The sequence below is a fragment of the Mya arenaria genome, chromosome 17 (assembly GCF_026914265.1).
Source record: "Mya arenaria isolate MELC-2E11 chromosome 17, ASM2691426v1".
Taxonomy (NCBI): Eukaryota; Metazoa; Mollusca; class Bivalvia; order Myida; family Myidae; genus Mya; species Mya arenaria.
Genome location: NC_069138.1, coordinates 28771806 through 28797651, shown reverse-complemented (window position 1 = coordinate 28797651; position 25846 = coordinate 28771806). Strand labels below are relative to the sequence as shown.

The following is a 25846-nucleotide window of genomic DNA, read 5'->3' as shown; positions in this document are numbered from 1 at the left end:
TGCTTCTTTTACATTAAAATTGGTACTCTATTTCGGTTTAAGAACGATGGGCACTTTCGACAGGCGACACATCGTTGAAATACATGTACATGCAATGTTCAAGTTAAGGTCACTACGACCTTGACCTTCGACAATTTAGCCTCAAAATCGATAGGGGTCATCTGCTGACTACTACCAGTATGAATACGAAGTTTGAGGACTATGCAACAAGTCTGCGTCAAGTTTTTGATCGGAAGCTGTACCTACTGACCTCAAAATCAACTAGAGCTGTCACAGGAATGACGAATACCCCCAAATGCCGCCTGGACACAGGAATGGAAAACCATTCCTTTGAAAAGAGGCCATAACTCCAAGGTTACTGCACACTGCATCTTCTTTTATCATGCATGTATTGTTTATTTAAATCTGTTGAGTAATTTAGATGTTACACTGCTGACAAGAAAAACTAGCTGATGCTCTAGCTGATCTCTTCTGGAATAAGACATCTAGAGCATTCACCAGCTTTTCTTCCAACACGATCATCATCAAATTTTACAAGTACATATTTGGGCTTAAATGCATCCTTATCCACCTGGGAATAAATCCCGGGACTGTTCCTGTAGCTGAATTAACAAGTCCATCTGACAGGTCAATATTTGTAGTAAGCACTACTGTGGCAAATATACCATACTTAATTTCTGCTGGTATTCCACTGGCATCTGGTTCAAATGAAGCATGCTGGATTTGTTTTGTTTGTTCATCTTTTCAAGTGTCAATTACTTTTAAGGTAAATATTTGCTCATTTAGTTTTTGAAGGATCTATCGAACTTGACCTGTATCTTCTGATGTTACACCTGTGTACCAAAAAATGTTCAAATCTGTCAAGACTTTCATGAGTTATCGTCCGGAAACCATTTTTCTATTTTTAATAACAGTGACCTTGACCTTGGCCCCACCAGCCCCAATATCGAACTTGACCTGTATCTTCTGATGTTACACCCGTGTACCAAAAAAAATTCAAATCTGTCAAGCCTTTCATGAGTTATCTTCCGGAAACCGTTTTACTATTTTTAGTAACAGTGACCTTGACCCCACCAGCCCCAATATCGAACTTGACCTGTATCTTCTGATGTTACACCTGTGTACCAATTTTTTTTCAAATCTGTCAAGCCTTTCATGAGTTATCGTCCGGAAACCGTTTTTCTATTTTTAGTAACAGTGACCTTGACCTTGGCCCCACCAGCCCCAATATCGAACTTGACCTGTATCTTCTGATGTTACACCTAAGTACCAAATTTTTTTCAAATCTGTCAAGCCTTTCATGAGTTATCGTCCGGAAACCATGAAAACCGACAGACCGACCGACCGACAAGCTCACTCCTATATACGTATACATATAATAAGGGCCATATGTCGACCACAATCTGACTAAAGTTCAAAAGTCCCCGAATTTACTTGTATAGTCCTTATGCTTCTCTCATGCTTTGCAAAAGTCGCGATAATAATGTCATAGCATCGGCGCATTAGTCGTCGTAGACCTAGCACGTCCCGTAACTCTTATGTAGGCGTCTCGCGAACACAATCACTAATCAGAACCTAACACTGAGAGAGATAACCACATGAAGGTTGTTGCACTTGTTCTCGATTGCAATTTGCACACATAGCCCAAATCATAAGCTCATGCAACTTGGACTGCTGGTATAAATGTAGAATCAACAACATGACTGTAAAGTTATACATGTATATGGCACGCGAATAAAAATCTATAAGTAAGTGGAAATGAATGAAATACTGTACATGTGTATATTTATTTACGAAATCAATTTTTACTCAACGGCACTATAAACAGGCTTATAAAATTCAGCGTCTTGTGTAGAAATGTTTATGTCTTCGTTTTCGGCGTCTATTTTCGATCGCAAGCGGGTCCTTGCATTCACATGGATAGGTGCAATCTTCCGGGAAGGTGTACACCACACCGCCGTACACCGTGGACGGACAGCAGTCGCCGCCGTCCCAACCACACGCTGCTCGGTTGTTGGTGCCGTCGCAGAAACCGTCCCCAACGGAAAACTTAAATAGAAAACAATAGTGCTTGAAAGAGCCAGTGCCGAAGCTATATAAAACATGTGCCCGTCGTGTGAGTGGGTGCTTCCCGTGAAAGAATAAAAACACTGTTATTTAAGGATTTGTGAAGAGCGTTTTCTGGCTATCTTAATTATGTGAAAAGTGTCATTTGTGAAATAAAGGTTTTAGAAAAAATATAATTCACCATTTCATGACTGGCAAATTCTACCTCGTTACACTGCTGTACACAATGTATATCCTCTAGGGGCGGTTCCCACAGTTGTATAACAGTACACGTGACCTGATCCCCGCTCCAGGGGGCAAACAAACTCTCCTCCGGTCCGCTAGATGAAGGGGTTTTTAGCGCGGCTTGTTTGTCCCGACCGCATCGAACCGAACATACATCTGTCGTTAAAAAGTGATTGTCAAATATGCATATTTGGTTAACTAGAGGTATTCCAAATACACTGTATACAATTAATTAAATTGAAGCTTCATATACATTGAATATCAGGCAGATTTAGTCCTTACGAGGACAGTAAACTGTTACTCACTTCGGAGTTTTGTAACATTTTCAGTTTTCAATATTATAAAATATATGCAAGTGGGGTGAAATCTCCAAAGATTTTCTCCATCTTCATCTGACTATATTTTAATACAGTTGGGTCTGAAATAAGATGTTTTTATGAGACTTACATTTGCAATGCATTTAATTGTGGACAGACTGATTAGTGTAATCGCTTTTCAACAAGAGACTTTTCGACGCATGTGAGTTTGGTTGGTCTTCATCACGCCGAAACCGGTTACCTGACCATACTCCCGCGTAAGATCGTGCCAACGAGAATGTTTGATTGGATGTAACTTTTAACGTTATCGCTGTAAATAAACAAGTTTGAAAAAAATGCGGTCATATAAGAAACACAAACCCGGATCATCCTTGGTACAGTCGAACATAACGCCTCCGGAAGTGACGGGCGGCGGACAGGTAGCCCTGATGGAACACGGCTCCAGGTCGGAGCTCCATGCACCGTCTCCCTCGCACCGTATCTTTTGCTGATAAGATTTTGGACATAATTTTAGGCAATTATCAATATAGTCAAAATAATGTTTTATTTATATACTAAATACTATCTCCTTAAAAGATCTACATTTTAAACATGCTGTTTTGCAATGGATAACAGCTTTAGCAGCATTTGATTGATATATTATGATAAAGGTTGGTAAAAATATATTATTTTATGAGCATTAATTGTTCTTTAACAAAGTCATACAACAAAACATACTTATCAACCTTCAATACCTGCGGTTCCCTAGAACAGTTCATAACACATGTAGACTTAAGTTGGAGACCACGTGTGCACGTGACAGCGCCTGTGTACTTGACCGGAAGTGGCGGACACGTGATAGGAACGCACGTGGGACCATGCCATTGTCCGTCTTCGTCACACATCAGTTGGAGGTATCGACTGAGAATGATAGTAACCAGATTAGTGCGTTCAACGTTATTTTGCAATTGATTGACGGTGCTTGAAATAACGAAATTTTCTTGAAATACCGGAAATTGACAAAAACAGAAACACATTTTACATATATATATATATTTAAAATAATGCCAATCTCTTACAGAGAATTTAAGAATGTCTTCGAAATATTACAACACGTTTTAAAGATAAAACTACAACTCCATAAGTTGACTGCTACTTAACCTTACCGCTTACTGCCACGCCCCTCCACGTGGAAACTGTCCAGACATTTGACCTTGCAGAGCTGCCCGACCCCCTGTGGCCCTTTACTGCAACCCGATGTCTTCAACTTCCCGTTTAAGTAGCGTACGCCGCCCAGCGCCTCACACTGCACGTCACAAGAGGCCAGGGCAGGTGACCAGCTCCCGGACCGCAAACATGTGATGCTGGCATCGTCACCTGGATGGAATAAGTTTTGTTAAATTAGAACGGGCATATGTTAAAGCTTATTTTAAATGTTGATGCGTTTGAAATCTGCCATTGAAACGCGAGATTTTGACGTAAACATTAACACAAAATAATAGATTAACACATATTATTGTATGGGGTTTTCAAATCCGGGATACAAAGTTTACTGTTAATCCTGTTGACATCGAAAAACTTTTCTGATTAAGCACACAACCTACATTTTAGCCAATGAAATAGCGATCGTTAAGTTATAGCCTAAATCATCAAGAATTTAACTTTCGCGGGTGTGTAAAGGTCCGCCTATTGTTTGCTACTCATCCGATACACACTGCCTGTGTCAGGTTTTGCGTTGACAATATATTAGCCAAGGCGGTAGTATTTTAAGTCAGTAAGATGACCTCAAGTAAGATCTTAAAGATAAGGAAAGTCTCATTCGCTCCACTCACTCAGCCGTTTCTTAATCATTAAGTTACTACTTCATGTCATCTAACTATTACAAACAGTAGTACATATTTATGTCAATTTCAAAACTAACCAACGAGAGCCGCGGGTTTATCACACTTGAAAACACACTTCTTGGCATACGTTGTCCCCTCCGGACAAGCGACGGTGGCCAGGTCTATTTCCGGGCGCCCACAATCAACAGGCGCACACGTGAGCGGGGACAGGGTCCGCCAGGTGCCGTCAACACACGTAGCCTTGTTGGCATGACCCTCAAGGTAGTATCTGAGCATACCAATAAATAACAATGGAAATATTTTAAGGTATTGATTAAATGTGTTATCGTCATAATAAAAAAAATAACGAAATACGTACAAGTGAATGCAGAAGTGGGGGGCACGGGGTGAATCTTCCCTTATTAAAATCAACATTTCATATCATAAAAAAGATAAATTATGAATAAATTACACCAGAATGCAACACTAATTTAGACTATTCTTTCATTTTGTTCTTGCGGAGGACCCACATACCCCCTAGATGCGTCCTTCAAGTACACCCCCTCGAACAAAAAGTCCTGGAACCGCCCCTGATACTTATATTTAGTTTTCCTCTCGTTATTCAGAATTGGAAAATTGCAATCTTTTCGCGAGCAATTTTGGAAATAAAACGGACTTGTAAAAATAAGCTTTTATTTATATATGTTTTACATCGACGGTCCTCGGCCTTCGTCGTGGCGAAATATTCTCAATTTTTGCTTAATTGCTTTCCATAATTTATAAATAGGAGCGAAACAATGTGGGAAAGTGGGAATTTAATTTACCCGTCACTACATTGTACTTTGCACGTGTCTCCCTCACTACTCCCCGAGCACACCGCCTCCCCGTGCTTGACCGGAAACTCTCCACACGTGACCTTCGCGCATGTGTCACTGACGCAAACGCCTGCGCGCGTGTTGTACAGCTGATCGCGTGTGCATGACGCAACTTCCGGTGGGTTGATGAGCGGCGAGGAACGGACCCGGACGGCGTGGATGCTCAGACTTGAGAACGTAAAACTGATACGTACGCCTGAAATAAATGAAATATGAAGTTATTTTACAGAATAAGAACACAAATCACGAACTGCCGAAAAAAGTGGAGACATAGGTCTGATTGTTAAGAACTTGTTTAAAGCTGCACTCTCACAAATTTGCCATTTTTACAACTTTTTTATTTTTTGTCTTGGAAAGGGCAATTTTTTGCGTAAATATCTTCAAACAAATAATATAAGACTGCTGACAAAAGATCAGATCGCATATTTTCATATTTCCGTTCTAAAATTAATATTTTATTGCTTAAATCGTTACTAACGGTTTAAGAAAAATGCATAACAAATCCATTTTTGAACTTAAATATAAAAATCTGCGATCTATTTTTTTTGTCAGCAGTCTTATATAATTAGTTTTCACGGATTTTCACAAAAAAATGACTCGTTCCAAGACAAAAAATAAAAAAAAAGATGTCAAAACGTTCAATCTGTGAGAATGCAGCTTTAAGTTATCAACGCTGTTCATGTCATCGGTATTAACTCTTAAATCATGACAGAAGTGAAATTTTAATGGATACACTTGTGATTTGCAGTATTTCTAATACTACTTGAGACAACTGCTTCAGTTGTACTTTTTTATGCAAATAAGCCAGTGGCGTAGTTACAAATAGGTCGTGTAGGCCTGGGCCTACAACTTTTTTGAAAAATTAAAAATTGAGACAACCCCAAAATGCAATAAAAGAGTTACTTTAACACTTTGAATAACTCTAAAATTTGTCTTATTTTTAACCAAAGCAAGTTTGGTGTTTAAACAACGTGTATTGCTTGATTTTATTGTAATCATTGCAAATATAAGTGTTTGTAATATGCATATAAAGGTCCCCGAACTCACGTAGAACCATCAGGCCTACACTAGTTTTTAGGCCTAGCTACGCCCCTGTGAGCACATCATAAACTATTTCACATTATAACGTTAGCAAATATGTCCTAACAGAGTTATTCATTTAAACAAAAATCTGAACAATATGCCCAAAACGACATAGAAACAGAATAGTAAAATCTAGAACAAGCGTATTTGCAGGTCAAAATTTGAATGATCATATGTAATGAACGCATTTTTAAAACAAACTTTCTAGGGTTTGTCATGTGACAGCCCCTTGACCAATGAACGGGTAGAAATATACCAAGTTCATTATAATGATAATGTAATGTGTTTTTTTTCCCATAAAAAAACAACAATTTATTGGATTTAAGTTTAATTTTAGGAGAAATATATCATTGAATACAATTTACAAATATAAAATATCGTTAATTGATAATTTTATTAAAACAAACCGACCATATTGTCCATTATTTCTATCCGAGGTATCTACCTTTAGTTAGGATGAATGGTTTGCTGAGGTCCTGCACGGCGGGGACATGCACCGGGTTGTTCTCGCAGTTGGCCGGATGTTCCGCCCCCAGTGCCACCAGGCGGCCGTCCGCCGACACCAGTTCCACGTACAGCGACTTGGTCTGCTGGTCGTACACCGTCCGTCCGTCCGAACCCAGATGGATCAGCACGGCCGTGGCGACTACTGGTTTGTAAATGTCAACCTGATATGGAATGGATTAAATATGCAAATACTGGAAGACCATAAAACGTCTATTTTGTTGATTATGTTTTTGTATATAGGCAAATGAATTAGGGTCTGCTAGCCTTATATCGAACTATATAACAAATATCTACAGACACTTTTGAAAGATTAAATGTGGAAAAGCTGAGCGTTTAGCAAAATAAAGATGTTTTATAAACAGAGGCAATACGGATAACCCATTGTCGATTCTAACACATGCCAATATCTATATTCTCAAACAGATACAAACTCTTAAGTGATTTTGATAGCCGGCATACCCAGACACACAACACCAATTGTTCTATTTTTAAGGAAAACCTAAGAATTGAATTTCCTCCTGAAATATGTCTTATTGCCTTTGTCAATATGGAATACCTGTTTGCCCTCTTAACTATGTCATATTGCTTTTGTCAACATGGTGTACCTGGATCCAATAATAACCCGTGACTTCAAGGGCTTCACGGCATGGCCTCCAGAACGCTGGGTCCGGCTGGGAGGAACATTTCTGCAAGAACGAACGAGGATTTCCAAGACCACACATAAACAATGTCTCGGTAATAGTATCCGATTTTCATCTGTCGTGTTTGCGTCCGACTATTTTATTCTTCATGTGTATATTACATTGTTATACTAGATAACAAGTGATAGTTACAGCATCCACAACGTTAAACCGGGTTAATTAACTTTCACACAGCGACTCAGGGTGAGCACGGGGAAAGTTGGTAAAATAACTGTTTGCACTATGTTGTCAAGGACAACGTTCCATAACTAATGTGCGTATAAGCGTTGTTATTTATCTGCAAGATTCATATAGCACGGTTAAGCGCCGCCTCCAATATGGGCGTTAAAATATTGAAGGAAACAACGAAAGCACTAGTTTAAACTTATATATTACTAGTTTAAACACACACATATTACAATGATAGTGAAAATAGCTACTACAACATTATATGAATCACTCTCGTTGGCACGATTTTACGCGAAGGTGTGGTCTTGTGTTTTGGGGCTAACCGGAGTACCCGGAGGAAACCAACTTGTCCGGTTTGGTGACCACAATCAAACTCGCGCCTAGGCCGGAAATCGAACCAAGGTCGCCTAAGCGAGAAGCGGGTGCGCTAACTTCTGCGCTAACCGGACAACGAAAGCACTGACCAAATAAATACAAGACTTTCAGTCAGCTTATTTGAATGATTCAGTGAATGAAATTATAATATCTAAGTTATATTGATCATGTTTAATACAAATAACTACCTCCAAACGATCTGGTTTGCCGGTTACCATGGAAGCGGGACACTCGGTGGTCTCGTGTTCCGGATTGGTGACAGCATCGAAAGCCCATTGGTCAATGAACTCTTCAGGGGCGGTTAACTCGCACCTGCCCTTGCCGTCAGAGTTGTCGCACTTGTTCTTGTCCCGGGCTTCTGTGCTGCATAAACTCGGGGAACCTAGCGAAATAGTGAACCTGATGTTTCTCATATAATCATTGTGAAAACATATTGTTACAAACAGGCATTTATACCAACATAAGACCAAGTGTATAGTTTGAAAAGGTGATTTAAATTTCATTTACTGACACGCATTCCAGAGGCCATAATTACGAACGGACTTAAGTTCAGACTTAAGTGGCAAAACTGTGAGACTTCAAATCACTGTAACGATTTTTCTAGTTGAGTTTGAATGATTTATTTGCTGAATTTGAAAACAATTCGAAATTGTACTTTCTTATACATTTGTTTTGTTAGACGAATGAAATAAAGATGAATCTTTGTTATTAAATAAAACGTGCTTTTTTGAGTCTGCGTCTACTGTATGCTTGGACTTGAGACTATTCATAATAATTGCCCCAGTTGACATCTCCATGTCATTTCAGACTAAAAACTGAGTGTTGAAATTAAGACCACCACCAATTCCGAAATAACCCACTCTATTGAGGACAATTTCAAGACCTTTTGTGAAACAAATATGCATTTCACCTGTACACCGGAAGTTGTCCTCCAGGCGACAGTAGAGTGTACAGCCGTCCCCATCCGCCGCATTCCCGTCATCACATTCTTCCCCGCTGAATATAATTAAATAAGTTCGAGTGTATTTAACGAATGCATAAATCTTCAAACATCATGTGATACGTAAAACATCTGCTCATATAGAAAGGAACAATGGCAAAAATGCAAAAGAGTAATACGTATTTCGTCATAAATGTATATTAACATTCTATGCTTGAAATGTTTGTAAAGGAAAAAAGTCACATGTTAGGTGAATTTTTCTTTTGTGAAACATTTACTGAAAATCAGGCGAAATATCCGACCTATCAACGAGTCCATTTCCACAGAACGCGGCCCCGTGCGTGTACACAAGTTCCGGTGACGTTACGCTCGCTCTTGTGCCCTGCAATACATCAACGGCGTATCGGTACTGCACATCTTTTTGTACGCTCCTGTAAATTAAAGTGAATATTAAAATTTGATATATGGTTAGTACACATCAATTTATTTATTAAATCTTAAAATAAAAAGGTGCCCTCCGTTAAATTAAAGACCTCTCAGAATTTTCAAAGAAATATCCTACCAATACAGACAATGCACTGATCTTAAATATTTGTCTGTTAACAATTATATAAAAGTAATGTTTACACCAATTTTGACTGATATTTTCATATATGGCACTGCTGACAGAAAACAACAACAATGATTTTGAAATAAAAACAATCTAAACTTTTCACGAACATAATAATTATACGTTTAGCATAACCTCGCAGCCAAATTCGGGACTCAGAATCGAAGGCCATTGAATATAAGAAAGTGCACGAAATGTTTGGCTCAAATTGGCTTGTTTTAAAGCGATGAACTACCCTGACAATGGGGCAAATGCAGTAAGCGTTACCAGGTGAACCACAAGTTTACATTTAATAAAAAAGTCGCGAAGGCTAATACACATAATATAGATTGTACGAAATGCTTGGTTTTAAACGATGTACTTTTACACTGACAGTTCCGCAGCGAATGTTCTACAGTACAAATATGTACAACAATTGAATCGCAAAATAAAAAGTAATAAAAAATGCGACCTACGTGTCCACATATTCAGTTCCCTCCACGACTTCATCTCCAGCCGGAAGTGGCGGACTGCGAATAAGGCGGTATTTTGGCGGCTTCCGGTTCATGCAGTCCGGGAATCCCGGACTGGAAACCAGCTCGACGGCATCAATAGCCAGGTAACTATCCTCGGTGACGATGCGGACCTAAGTTCAAAGTGAGCATGTTTAAAATCTCTGGGGCCATGATTACGGACAGTCTCAAGTCCAAGTCTAGACTCAGACTCAGAAAAGCATTTTTATAAAGGAAAACAAATCATATTTGATTTATTTCTTGTACAAAAAATAGGTAAATTTTAGTAAAGTATTCAAATAGCAATATCTTTCAGCAAATTTTACTATCAATGCTCTGATAAAAGGAAACTTACAATGAAATATAAGTTTTGCAATAATGTGTTTTGAGTCTGAACTCAGACTTGAGACTGTTCGTAATCACTGCCCCTGGAGTCTTTTACATTGGTTGAATTAATAAACATAGAGTGCCGTAAAACGAACACAAACGTTTGTATTATATTGATTTAGGCCTAACTCGATATTTCTTATAATTCAAGACCAGAGATCTTGAATTGAACGAGCGTATTGTGGCTGGTAACATGTGCAACACGTGTTATTTCAAAGGGGGGATATTCCCGAAACGTAACACTTGCGAAAAAACACGATATTGAATAGAGAAAAATACAAGTGACATAATCAAATAGATACTCCAGACATGGAATTACTCTTCACAAAAGGGCAACGAAAACGAAACAATGCGACGACACTTTAAAAAAGATCTCACCAACAGTTAGTATCTAGATGTATTCCTATTGTCAATTATGATACCATGGCAAATATGCAAACCAAACGCTTATACCTTGTCCACTTTCAAGTCAACGTCAAACGTAACGGTGGCCTCAACGTCACAAAACGCCGGCACTTCCGCCTCGCCGGCAACCGTCCCTTCCGGTGACAGCAGTTGCACCACCAAGTTCATGTCCTCTCGTATATCCGTCACCCAGATACTCAGTCTGAGGTCAAATACATTAATATCCTTTTTATGATAGAGCGCAAGCACTCCAAAATCGGCGCCGGTTTACGCGAACTCAGTCTAAGGCCAAATTAATAAAAAGCCTTGATTTAATAAAGCCAAAACACTCTAAATTTGTCTTCATTTTATGTATACTCAGTCTAAGACTCAATCAATAAATAGCCTTGTTTTAATAAAGACAAAACACTCTTATTTGGCTCCTTGTACGTAAACTCAGTCTTAGGCCAAATAAATCACTAGTCTTTTTTAAATGAGAGCCACAACACTCTAAAGTTGACTCCATTTTACGTAAACTCCGTTTGAGGCGCAACATATCAAAAGCCTTCTTTTGATAAAGCAAAAACACTCTAATTTGACTCCTTTTTACGTATACACAGTCTGAGGCCTAATAAATTAATAGTCTTGTTTAAATAAATGCCAAAAGACTCTACATTTGACTTCTTTTTACGTATAATCAGTCTAAGAACCAGTAAACATATAGTCTTGTTTTAATAAAGCCAAAACACTCTAAATTTGGCTCCTTTTTACGTATACTCAGTCTGAGGCCAAATAAATAAACTGCATTTTTAAATAAAAGCCAAAACACTCTAAATTTTACCCCTTCTGCGTATACTCAGTCTGAGGCCCAACAATACTCGTACATCGTCTTGTTTCAAATAAAGCCAAGACCAAAGGAGGCTGGCCAAGACTCTCTAAACTGACTCCTTATATACGTATGCTCAGACGGAGGCTAAACGAGTGAATAGTTTCGTTTTAATGAAAGCCCATACAACCACATACTAGTAGTTTAAATAAAAACTAAGACAAATTGACAAATTGGTGTGGGTAGGGACACTTGATTTAATCTCGTGGTTTTGCCTCGTGAGCCCTGGTAAATATAGTAAGTGTCGACCCATAATGGAATCCCATTTCAAACAAATGATACCTTTTTATTTACCGAGTAATGATTGTAAAATACAAAATGAAAGTAAAAAACCTCCGGCGGGACTCGAACCCGCAATCCCCGGCTTAGGAGGCCGATGCCTTATCCATTAGGCCACGGAGGCGCCATGTATGATATATGTTGGCATATTTGACACGGCATCATAAAATGATACCCGACAAGCGGGATTTGACAGACCTGCTAAGAACGCAATCCGGGAAAACTAAATATGAAACATCACCTTCCGACTCCATTGTTATTCAGTGCACAAAGGGCTTGACTCAGAAAACACAGATTTGCAGTTTCATTTAAAAACAAAGCTTAGGCGAGGGTCGAGCTTAAAACGCAGATGTCTTATTCATTTGGCCATGCAGGCGCGTCTATCAGAAAACGTGCACTTTTCAAATACATTAAGGTCAGTGAACGTGAAAGGTTCCGTCATATTAAAAAGTTGTGCTATATGTAAAATAACATACACACCACAAAATGTACACGGTATCGCTTTGTTGTAACAATAGTGAATTATTTCAGTGTAATTTACCTCGTAGGTTTTACAGGCTGTTGGAATGTAAGCTGTATCCAGCAGGGTTCAAGGTCACAGGCGGGGTGAAGGTCAGAGTGGAAAGGCCGCCACGTGTAAGAATTGTTAGAGCACTTCTCAGCGTCTGGAAAGCCTGGTAATACAAAATGGATACACATCTTTACACGTGATATTATGCAGAGTGGCAATGTCACAACGTGCTAATCCGTGTCAATGTCAAGGTCGCATGTGGGGTGAAAGTCGTAGTTAAAAGGTCACAATTGGAACATCGCTCGTCGTTTTGGAATCTTGGAGATAAAATATCAAAACATCATTACTCGTGTTAATGTCATGTTTGCAAGTTGGGTGAAAGTCATAGTTGATTTTTCAGAGTGTTAGTATTTGCAAGAAATAAAACAATTTCAATATTAACACTCAAGCTAAAATGTTCTTAATGCTTTGGTAAAACAGACCTTTCGACTATTTTCAGCATGTAACAGACGAGCTAATACCATGAATGGAAACATAAACAGTAAAACTGAATAAACCACCCCACCTGTAGCCTGATGTGGCTCCCAGCGGACGCCGGTGTGTGAAGAAGTGGCGCTCACGGCGTACTGGTGGAGTGCGTCTGTGACGTCACATCCTGTTCCGAGACCCAGCGGTTCCAGCCACACCAGCTGCACACTCCCATCACCCGCGGATAAGACCTTTGGAATGAAAAGATTCAGACTATTTTCTTTCTCTGTTTTGTTAAGAAATTCATGTTTAAAATAGTACGATGCATACGGTAATTAACTATAATGCAAATCTTTAAAGTTTCTTTAAACCATTGCATTTAAATCTAAGAAAATGCGATTGAAAACGACCAGTACCTTCGTTTTCTTAGCTTCTGAAGCCTAAAGGTGAAATATGATCATAATTCAATTCTACTGAATTCACTTTCGAATGTTGTACATAAAGGTATCCGACGTACACTAAGAGTTTTGTTTTATCGGGCGAGTGATTGAAATGTTAAATGTTGACGCCTAGGTCGCCACTAATTGTTGAAAGGATACTGCTTAGTGATTACTTGTATGTGAACTAAGTGACCGAACATCACAGATTAAGTTATGACACTTTGTTTTTTTGTATAAGTTTCAGCTCAAATTGGACGTAAAATGACTTATACTCACAAGCTCAAACATCGTGTTTGCGATATGTTTAATACCAGTATACTATTTAGTATTTACATATTCCTCCTATACCGTACACATTAAACCCTTTCATATGAAACAAAAAAATGGCTCAGCAGTCATTATAAGTTCACATTATTGAACCTCAGATACCTTAAACAACTTGCCATACCTTAGGTGCGAGGGGTACAGGTGATGGTCGTTGAACCTCAGATACCTTACACAACTTGCCATACCTTAGGTGCGAGGGGTACAGGTGAAGCGTCGTTGAACCTCAGATACCTTAAACAACTTGCCATACCTTAGGTGCGAGGGGTACAGGTGATGGTCGTTGAACCTCAGATACCTTAAACAACTTGCCATACCTTAGGTGCGAGGGGTACAGGTGATGGTCGTTGAACCTCAGATACCTTAAACAATTTGCCCTATCTTAGGCGCGAGGGGTACGGGTGAAGGTCGTTGAACCTCAGATACCTTAAACAATTTGCCCTATCTTAGGCGCGAGGGGTACAGGTGAAGCGTCGTTGAACCTCAGATACCATAAACAATTTGCCCTACCTTAGGTGCGAGGGGTACGGGTGAAGCGTCGTTGAACCTCAGATACCATAAACAATTTGCCCTACCTTAGGTACGAGGGGTACGGGTGAAGCGTCGTTGAACCTCAGATACCATAAACAATTTGCCCTACCTTAGGTGCGAGGGGTACAGGTGAAGCGTCGTTGAACCGTAGATACCATAAACAATTTGCCCTACCTTAGGCGCGAGGGGTACAGGTGACGGTCGTTGAACCGTAGATACCATAAACAATTTGCCCTACCTTTAGTGCGAGGGGTACGGGTGAAGCGTCGTTGAACCTCAGATACCATAAACAATTTGCCCTACCTTAGGTGCGAGGGGTACAGGTGAAGCGTCGTTGAACCTCAGATACCTTAAACAATTTGCCCTACCTTAGGTGCGAGGGGTACGGGTGAAGCGTCGTTGAACCTCAGATACCTTACACAACTTGCCCTACCTTAGGTGCGAGGGGTACAGGTGAAGCGTCGTTGAACCTCAGATACCTTAAAAAATTTGCCCTACCTTAGGTGCGAGGGGTACAGGTGAAGCGTCGTTGAACCTCAGATACCATAAACAACTTGCCCTACCTTAGGTGCGAGGGGTACAGGTGAAGGTCGTTGAACCGTAGATACCTTAAACAATTTGCCCTACCTTAGGTGCGAGGGGTACGGGTGACGGTCGTTGAACCTCAGATACCATAAACAATTTGCCCTACCTTAGGTGCGAGGGGTACAGGTGAAGGTCGTTGAACCTCAGATACCATAAACAATTTGCCCTACCTTAGGTGCGAGGGGTACAGGTGAAGGTCGTTGAACCTCAGATACCTTAAACAATTTGCCCTACCTTAGGTGCGAGGGATACAGGTGACGGTCGTTGAACCGTAGATACCTTAAACAATTTGCCCTACCTTAGGTGCGAGGGGTACAGGTGACGGTCGTTGAACCGTAGATACCTTAAACAATTTGCCCTACCTTAGGTGCGAGGGGTACGGGTGAAGCGTCGTTGAACCTCAGATACCTTAAACAAGTTGCCCTACCTTAGGCGCGAGGGGTACGGGTGACGGTGGTTGAACCGTAGATACCTTAAACAATTTGCCCTACCTTAGGTGCGAGGGGTACAGGTGACGGTCGTTGAACCTCAGATACCTTAAACAATTTGCCCTACCTTAGGTGCGAAGGGTACAGGTGACGGTCGTTGAACCTCAGATACCTTACACAACTTGCCCTACCTTAGGCGCGAGGGGTACGGGTGACGGTCGTTGAACCGTAGATACCTTAAACAATTTGCCCTACTTTAGGTGCGAGGGATACAGGTGACGGTCGTTGAACCTCAGATACCTTAAACAATTTGCCCTACCTTAGGTGCGAGGGGTACAGGTGACGGTTGTTGAACCGTAGATACCATAAACAATTTGCCCTACTTTAGGTGCGAGGGGTACGGGTGAAGCGTCGTTGAACCTCAGATACCTTAAACAAATTGCCCTACCTTAGGTACGAGGGGTACGGGTGAAGCGTCGTTGAACCTCAGATACCATAAACAATTTGCCCTACCTTAGGTACGAGGGGTACGGGTGAAGCGTCGTTGAACCTCAGATACCATAAACAATTTGCCCTACTTTAGGTGCGAGGGGTACGGGTGAAGCGCCGTTGAACCTCAGATACCATAAACAATTTGCCCTACCTTAGGTGCGAGGGGTACGGGTGAAGCGTCGTTGAACCGTAGATACCTTAAACAATTTGCCCTACCTTAGGTGCGAGGGGTACAGGTGAAGCGTCGTTGAACCTCAGATACCATAAACAATTTGCCCTACCTTAGGTGCGAGGGGTACAGGTGAAGCGTCGTTGAACCTCAGATACCATAAACAATTTGCCCTACCTTAGGTGCGAGGGGTACGGGTGAAGCGTCGTTGAACCGTAGATACCATAAACAATTTGCCCTACCTTAGGTGCGAGCGATACAGGTGACGGTCGTTGAACCGTAGATACCTTAAACAATTTGCCCTACCTTAGGTGCGAGGGGTACAGGTGAAGCGTCGTTGAACCTCAGATACCTTAAACAATTTGCCCTACCTTAGGCGCGAGGGGTACAGGTGAAGCGCCGTTGAACCTCAGATACCATAAACAATTTGCCCTACCTTAGGCGCGAGGGGTACGGGTGAAGGTCGTTGAACCTCAGATACCTTAAACAATTTGCCCTACCTTAGGTGCGAGGGGTACAGGTGAAGGTCGTTTCATGTCCCTCATTGGTTGATACACAAGGTCAAGGTAGCAGTGCATCCGGGCAACTTGCTGCTGCGTAAACTCTGATACACAAGTGTCGTCTGCTCGTGGAAAGAAAAACAACATTCTCTTAAAGAGCTTAGGTAGAGCAAATATATGCTATGTCTGTTTGGTATGCTACAACGTCTACGTGAACTAAATGATACAATGCACACAGGAGGGTGTTCAAGCTGCACTCTGAAAGATTGAACGTTTTGACAATTTGTTTTGTCTTGGAACGAGCCAATTTATGCGAAAATGCGTGGAAGCCAGTCATATCAGACTGCTGAATAAAATCAGATCGCCAATTTTCATATTTAAGGTCAAAACTTGATGTTTTGTGATTTTTTTTCTTAAACAGTTAGTAACGCTTTGAGCCATTATTTTTCAAACGGAAATATGAAAACCTTTTTGTCAGCAGTCTTATATCACTGGTTTGCAGATATTTACGCAGAAATCGTCTCATTCCTAGATAAAAAATAAAAATAAGTTGTCAAAACGGTAATTTTGTGAGAGTGCAACTTTAAGGCTAAATTATGAAATTTCATCTAAGAGGTTTACTTCCTTGACTAAATTTCTTAACACATCGCACGCAGATACTTATTCTATGCTGTTGTTGTGAATGGAACTACTTACCCGCATAACCCATGTAGTTTCGATATGGCGTATCAACGAACCGTTGTTTCCCGCACGTGTCGGCGTTGCTAGGTAACGGGTCGCCACAGCGGCTATTCCGGATAGTGGGATTTGTGTCGGAACAAAGATCACCTATTTAAGTAAAAAAAGAAACAGTAACGCAATTGCCAGTCCCCCGGACAAAATCCCACCAACTTTTTTACCTAGGCGGACAACCCATATAAAATTAACATTTTACAAGGTTATTTTCCATGTTAATTGCATAAGTTGTACAAAATTTCATTTCATCACATTTTAACAATTTTTAAACTAGTTGATGTCCATCTTTGCAAAATTAATCGGGTAAATTTTGTTCAGGGAGATTTTTCAGTTTTTGCAAAAATTGATGTTGTACATTTTTTTCAGGGGGGATTTTGTCCGTTTTTGCAAAAAGGATAGGGTAGATTTAGTCCAGGGGGATTTTGTCCTTTGATGGAGTAGATTTAGACCAGGCAGGGGGTGTCCGTCGTTACGAAGTTGATGGATTTTGTCCAGGGTGAATTTGTCCTTCTTTGCAAAAAAATGGGGTAGATTTTGTCCAGGCGGATTTGCCAATCTTTGCAAAAATTGGTGGGATATACTTTGTATATAAGTTTGTACAAGTGAAGACATTGATTACGTCACCACAAATTACATTATAAGATCTTGTACATATTTGTAAACCTTATTTTATAAGCTCTTAAAATGGTATTGCAGATATTGTATGTAATCGTGCAATTTTAAATACTCTCAATATATCCTAATTAGATTATACTGCATATATGATGTTTTTACCAAGGTTCATTGACGGCTTGTTCTCGTAGCACGGGTCGTCACATGCCATCTCGGACACACCCCTGTGCACGTGCCAGAGGCCCAACGCGTGGCCCATCTCGTGCACGAGTGTCAGGAACGTTTCGGGGCTTCCCAAGGTGGCCGCATGTAGAACCAGACCCCCTGATAATGGATGCATTAGTATGTAATGTAATAGTTGCTGACGAGCTTATAAGATGGTTTCATACAGGTGCATTTGTATACACGGAGTTGAAACAAAAAATATGTATTTTATTTTGTGAAGGAAGGCGGATGTAATAGGATTGAACATAGTTAAGTATTGTCAATCTTCTCTTATCAAGTGTCGCGTTCACTTTCATTCGGATTACCTCGACCATTTTCATCGAAAACTGCCTCGGATGTATGACGGTAAATCAGTAGAAGTTACTACGCGAACTACTTGCAGCGTAGATAAATATAACGATTTCTGAAATTGTAGACAGTCCGTATACATCCGAGCTTGTTTTCGGTAAAGAAATACCGAGGCGTTCCGAATGGTTTACTTACGATGTTGAAGCTTATGCATCCACCAATGAGATCTATGTACATATTGACATTAAATCATTTAGAAAAGCTCTGTGGCCAATTGTACAAAACCGGTTAAGTTTTTGGTTTGGTCAAAAATATCCAAAAGGCTATTTCATTGACCAATATTTATCCAATTATAACTATTAACCAGTCAAATCGATTTAATGAGTCATCTACCCAAAGTATAGCCTGTGGACAAATTATCAAAGTGTCATACAATTGGCTCCTGACAACAAAACATCCATGAAAAAGATGTAATGCACCCCCTCCCCCCCCCCCCCCCCCCCCCCCACTAGGTCCGGAGGCCGATGATAGCGGGAGAAATGGGCCGTGTTATTACTTTTCAGGTGGCCCCGTAGTCCCGGGTGAATGCGGTGGTTTTGTCTTCGCGCCAAAAATAGCAGGGAATAGTCCTTACCTAGGGTCCCTGGGGTGCGGGGGGGAATTTGGCGGGGATAAACCAGCTGTTCGTCTCTGCAGGGTGGGATTTTACCCAGGCTTGGCTGGACCGTTGGTCAAAGTCCCCGCTATTCTCCGGACCTGCCGACTTAATGACTTAGTAGACCAAAAATAAACACTAACTATTTCTAAGTTTTGTAAGAAGTTTAAGCAGCGCATATGTATCGATACTTAGTTGCTTAAAACATGGTGCTATTTTTACCCATAGTTGTGTAAACGTTCTTCTCCCATGGATACGTAGACACGCCCCTGAACGTGCGCGCGTTCCATGATGACGTCACAATGTAGACATTGATTGCATCACCACCACTTAGCCCGACCCACTGTTTTATCTCGTCCACGTGCACGAACCCGCTGAATGATATAAATATATGTGTATACATGTAATAGAAATGAAATCTATATTTGTACAAATAACAGTAAAAATGTATATGATATGTTCGTTAAATCTATATTTCATTATTTGTTTTGTAGGAAAGGATACATCGACATCGAAACACAATTTTAAAGCGCAGCATTCAGTAAAGGCATTTCATTGCACTAAAAGCACATAAAGCTTTGACTCATTTCCCTACGTTTGTCACATCCCAAATAGCTTTTTGACCTCCTCGTTTCACAAAACTAAATGTAAGCACTTCTTCAATACATGTATTATTGCAATCGAACTCCGTCGGGTCGAACTCGCTTGGCAAATCACAAGTAGAAAATCGCAAGAAAAAATGGCAAATAACATATGGAATGTCTGCACGGTCACGCCTTACCACTTTGCCACATTTCCAGTTATGGCGTTATAAGATATTAACCCATTAATATTGTGGCGTTATATTTTACAATGAATTTATTGTGTTTTATTTTATGTTTCACAATCTGAGTATTAATATAAGCATCAAAGTTTACATTTTATTTACCGTATTGCGAGACGTTCGTGCTACATCAAGAGTTTCAACATTTATATAAAGATTAATAATTTAATAAGCACATATATGAATTGCTAGAATAGTATACAAGTGTATCTGGCAGGTAATTTTGCATAACAAAGACGTAGGACGTACTCTTTGGGAAACAATTGCCTTTTGTTAAAATTATAAACATGTCTCAAATACACTTATATAAACGCACGCTTATTCCGATTCTGCATTGAACAAAAACTGAATAAATTTTCCACGCCAGACATAAAAGGTGTATAAACATACAATAATTGTCCGTATATTATCTATGTTTATTGCACTCGCCGTCGAAAAGAAAAAAATGCAAAAACGTAATAGCAATGGTTAAATTAGGTACAAAAATGGTACACTTTGACTAAAAACACAATTTCAAGTCACGCAATTTTCATTTTTCACTTTGTAAACAAGCATTCGTTTAGCTAATATTTTCAATAACTTTTTTGGTTAGACCTCTAGAAACAAAGGTTTAAAAAATAAAAGAAGCTTACACGTCTGTCTCCGAGTAGGCGTATTTATATTTTGATAAAAGTGATATTAAATTACTGACAAGGTCAAAGTATACACACCAAAAAAAAACATACTTTAACAAAGCGCCATTTTGTTCCGCATCTTACTTTTCCCTCAGTTAAATTTCCGCAAAAATAAATTACGTCGGTCCCCCCTGCAAACACTCTCTTAAAGTTGTCGTTAGTTTATTTTGTGTATTGAACTTATTTTACACATGGAAATTTATCATTCACGTAAACATTAAGTGATAGCTTTATCACTTACGTTTTGATAAATCTGAAGATTTTTTTATATTTTAGGTTAAATGTCACTAAATTGTGTACAGGTGAAATGACACCAAAGCAGGAGTACATTGCCATCAAATCACTGTGATAGGTTCAACCACTCAATAAGATAGCATGCAACGTAAACAAGCCTGAACATATTAGACAACTTCACCAATTCTAGGCTATTTACCGTAAAGTGCTGACAGGATCGAGACACATTGCTACATCTTTGATATCTGGAAGGCAGCAGTCACCGTTGTCATAGTTATGGTATGCTTTGTTGCATTCAGAGTCACACACGCCGTTGCCTAGCAACCGAGGAGCACATTCGGATTTAACCTGGTCACAATCGCCTCCGTCATTTCCGGTGGTCGAGTGGGCGCACTCGACATCACAATGACCGTTTCCCACCATGAATGGAGCGCAGTCAAACATGACCACCTTTTCTGCGAGTGTGGAATTCTGCACGTCAATTTGGTCGAGTTCAAATCTTACATTGTACGGCTCAAATGCCTTGTTCAATGCTTTGTGCTGTTCGTAGATGGCTTTGTCTGAGACAGGGGGATTCTTCCCGTTGGATCCCATGACGTTAACTATGCGGTACTTTATACGTTTCCGATCTCTGAGGTCTGTATTATTGACGTAACTCAAAACCACTTCCGGATCATCGCAGACCGTCCGTCCGCAAGATGGCGCCTCCAACCGGACCGTGTGAACCGGAAGTTGTATGTCAGAGGTAGCTAGGTACGGGATTGCATCCGACAGAACTTCCCAGTTTTCAAGATCGGCAAAAATATCAGAAACAACCAAACTAGGGTCAGGTTTTTCAAATGAAACGTCTTTCATTTCGTTGACGATTTCAGAGTGATCCAACTTTCTACTCCATAGTTTTAACCCGGCAATTCTTCCACGGAAATAAATGTCATCGTCAGGTGAACCACCAAGGAACATTCCCACGCATTTGGCAAACGCGTCCCTGAAAACCACGCCCTCTCGCTCCGCTTTAGCCGTTATTTCCGCGCCATTGACGTAAAGCCGCGCGTAGATGCCATCAAACGTCACAGCAACGTGCGTCCAGACGTTGTGGTTGTACGGACGGTGCGCGAACACGTCCGTGGCGCGACGGGTGCCATCTTGGAAGACGGTGAATACAAATCTCGCACTGTCTCGCGTGTGATCTGGAAGAGCGATACCCAGCGACCAACCGTAACTAGACGACTTCTTACATTCGTCAAACACATCTGAAATTAAAACATAAATATGGAAACAGCAAGGCTGAAATGGTAAAATCTTAATAGTGTTTAGCAAACTTTTTGAAATATTTTAAAAATATTTATCAAAAAGTCAAACTATATCATGTGAATAAACTATCCAGTTTCATTGTCTGCAGGTTTCTGAAGGTTTGCTAACAAAATGCATTCGCTTTTTTTCATTTTATTTCCAATGAATTACGCCAAGAGTACGCCTTTTCACCGTGCTATATACAGGATAGCAAAAAGTCGATAAATATGATATGTTTGTGCCAATGTTTACTCATATACATAACAAATGAACAGTGTTGACAATTGTTCATGCATTAATTGGGTTTATTATATCATCAATTACAGAGGCGGCTCTAGGAACTGGCGTTAGAGGGGGCGTAGCTTAGGGACGCAACCTTTTGACATACGCCCCACTCTCAGAACCGAAAGTATATGGCATCAACTGTCTGCATGGGGATTTATGGTTACTCTCTCAAGAAAATTATAACAGTTTTTAGTCGGAAAAGGGCGCATTTAGAGTGTATTTTATTACTTTTTCACCTATACTGGTTGAGAAGCAGTTTCCGACGGAAAGCAGTTTCCGACAAATCGCTTTTTGGCATACTTTCTTTAGATCTTCATAAAGAAGGCACTGCAATTCAACTATATGGTAACTAGGCAATCAAAAGTTGAAATTCTTACCGAGACACGTAAGTAACATTTATTATTATGTAATGTTTAATGTTTATTTTTAATTTTGTACACAAACTTGCACGTGGGGGATCGGCACGCGCAGCGTATTGCGCATGCGTGTGAGCCTAATTTGTATATCTATGAATAGCTACAAGGTTTTCCTAAATTGACTTATACAAACGATGATCATTGTGTACATATTTGTGAACACTGGTGTCATGCTTGTTTCGCACCCACATTCACTTAAATGTATACAAACACAAGTTTCTATCAGAAATGAATCAAAATATCGTTGATATTCAGTGTATGCCTAATTTCGAGTATGAATTGACTGTCGTAAATTTTAAGGTTTAAATTTTTCGTAAATGCTGAAAAATTAAATAACATTTCTCTTACTGCAGTCTTATATTTAGTATATTAAATGAACGGATAATAAAAACACACAATAGGCACCTTAAATCTGCCCCGCATTCGATTTGTCGGAAACAAGCTAATCAAAACAGTGTAAGTACCCTCTTTGTGCCCCTATTAGATACACTATATGTGACGTCACACATGTGAAAAATATATCGACAATAGCTGCTTGAGCTGTAGTTATCTAAAATGTGAACAATTTTAGTAGGAATTCAAACACGTATAATTAATTCAATAAAAACGTATAAAAACTGCCGGAAACTGCTTCTCAACCAGTATTCATATAAAAAGTGAACTTGGACGATTTCTCCCGTCACATTCAGATGACTCTGTTGCCTATCAGAGATCCTGAAAATCATTATTTATATTTGCTTTCTTTCCAAGCTGCACTCTCACAGATTGCCGTTTTGACGGAACTTTTATTTATTTGTCTTGGCATGAGCCAATCGTTGCGTAAATGTCTGAAAACAGTGATGTAAATGTTTTTTTTCAAAAACAGGTAGGGCATCAGGTAACTCGAAACAAATGTTTTTTTGGTCCTATGCAATTATGTCAGATTCACGAAGTACAAAGCGTGAACGTCAAGATTTAATGAGATTTGCATAAGCTTTTAATTTTAAGTAGTCAATAGGACCGCGTACTCAATACAGTTTCAGTGTGATAATCGTAAAATAATCCGTTTACATTTTATAATCCATTTTAATTTAAGTGTATGGATTGCGTTTGTGTCGAAGTGTTCTGCCATAACCTTAAAGTCGCAAGTTAGCATGCTTTAAAGGGACTCATGTTTTTGGACCAAAAATGTGTTTTCCAAGTAATGCTTCTGTAAACACTTATGATATCGAAATTGCAAAGAAGAGCTATATTATAAAACAGGTTTTTGGTTTTAGTGGAGTGCGAACCCATGCCGGTAAACTCAAGAAAAAAAATAGACGCCCAAACCACAAGCCACCAGGACTTTTACGAAAGTGGTAGATATTTTGTCATTTTAATAATACATTGATAACATCACGTGATAATGTCAATCAACCAATCACGCAACAACAAAGCCGCAATATAGTGATTAATACCGTTATTAACGCTTATGATAATTGTGGTCTTCTTAGACGCCATTTGAATAAAGATCAACATTTGCTGAAGTGTTCCAGCTTTTGGAATATTAGTTTAAACACCGCTAATGATTTGTCACACTTTATTTCGTCATACAAAAAAGTGCATTTAAAAAAAAATGAGCAAGTACCTTTAAATTTGTCGTTTACAAAAAGTAAAACAATTCCATTGAACAGTGCTATTGAGGTGGCTGTAAAAAAGGTCAATCTTGTTTTTAAGTGTTTCGACAATATCGTAATTACGACTTAGATTTCCCGTAATTACAACTTAGCTATTATGTCGAAATTACGCCTTATGCTCCTGCCGTAACGATCGACTTCTCTTAATAGCATTAATCATTGTCACACTAACGATTCAGAGTATTTATTTCAACTTATTTTCTTTTTAAATGCCATGTTGTTGACAGCTTTTGCATGATACAAAATAGCCTGAGCAGACGTCTAGTCAGTTGTGCTGTTTACATGTTGCATGTCTGTTAAATACTATTATGTTATCTTGATAATACATCATCATTCACCGTAAACATATTAAAAGGACTAGTTATGTTTTTGGACCTAAATTAAGTTTTCCGGATATGCACCTGAACATACTTATTTTATTATTTATATACTCTAAAATATCGCAATTGCAGAAACAACAAATATTTATAAACATATATTTAGTAAAAAACAACAGTGTTCTGGTTCTTGTGGGGTGCGAACCAACGCCGGTCAAGTCAAGAAAAAATAAGAAAACAGACGCCTTACCCACTGAGACAATAGTGATACATATTTTGACCTTTTAACATTATATTGATAACATGCCGTGAAAATGTCAATCAACTAAACACAGAAAAACGAGTCGCTCAGATCCGTTATTAACGCTTTTTTAAATTGCGGTCCTAAAAAGCGATATAAGAGCAAATATAAATATTTGCTGAAGGTTTCAAGCATTTGGTATCTTAGTTTTAACACTCCTAATGATATGCCAGGCTTTTGTCGTCATACAAAAAGTGCATTTTTCAAAAACATGAGCCGAGTCCCTTTAATAACGAACCTCCACCAATACCACAACATCAACTCTTAACTTGCAATTGAGAGTAGGAGCACGACCTTCGTTAAATATCTTGGCGACACAGTAAAGAAGAAAATATATGCATATAGCTATTAATATTAAAAAAGAAAATTAAGGTTACCTAAGATAGGAGTATATCTGTATTGCCCTCCTTCCGGTTTCACCCAGACCTGAGCGGAAAACTCCTTATTTGGCAAGATGAAGTCTCTGACGTCATCAGTGTCGTCATTGTATCCACGCAATCGGATAAACTCGCCTTTGCCGGTAAAGAGTAGTACATTTCCGAGTGTGTTCCGAACACTCGCACGACTGCTCGCGACATCACGGGGATGTCGTTCAAGCAGACGATTTTTTCTCGTTGCTTGCTGCGATGAATATTCGTCTGCGTTTGAAAATCTCGTGGATATTAACGCGAAAGTAAAAACGACCACCAGGAGCTGGTCTAACGTATAACAAACTGTGCTCATCGTTGACATAATTTTCAGAAAACTTTTATTACAAACTGAAATGTTTACATGTTATCCGCAGCATTGTT

The 25846-nt window shown here is 39.6% G+C and overlaps 1 protein-coding gene and 1 non-coding gene across 3 annotated transcripts; both read right to left on the bottom strand.

Moving 5' to 3' along the window:
- Positions 1-1799: 1799 nt before the first annotated feature.
- On the bottom strand, positions 1800-25846 carry LOC128224556 (pappalysin-1-like). 2 transcript variants are annotated; one of them, XM_052934437.1, is made up of 22 exons: positions 25433-25846; positions 20991-22041; positions 19283-19434; positions 18055-18216; positions 17242-17373; positions 16546-16667; positions 13174-13327; positions 12639-12771; positions 11002-11155; positions 10126-10295; positions 9363-9491; positions 9031-9116; positions 8309-8502; positions 7482-7562; positions 6815-7037; positions 5236-5482; positions 4510-4700; positions 3755-3965; positions 3335-3509; positions 2970-3096; positions 2273-2448; positions 1800-2049 (listed from the first exon to the last, which is right to left on the bottom strand). In XM_052934437.1, exons 1-22 carry the CDS (start codon positions 25785-25787, stop codon positions 1840-1842), a joined length of 4635 nt encoding a protein of 1544 aa, XP_052790397.1. In that variant the 5' UTR covers positions 25788-25846; the 3' UTR covers positions 1800-1839. The 2 variants fall into 2 exon arrangements, with proteins under 2 accessions (XP_052790397.1, XP_052790398.1); XM_052934438.1 differs by having other exon boundaries at positions 3344-3509.
- Trnar-ccu (transfer RNA arginine (anticodon CCU)) lies at positions 12149-12221 on the bottom strand. Its single transcript has one exon. It is a non-coding gene; the product is annotated as a tRNA-Arg (tRNA).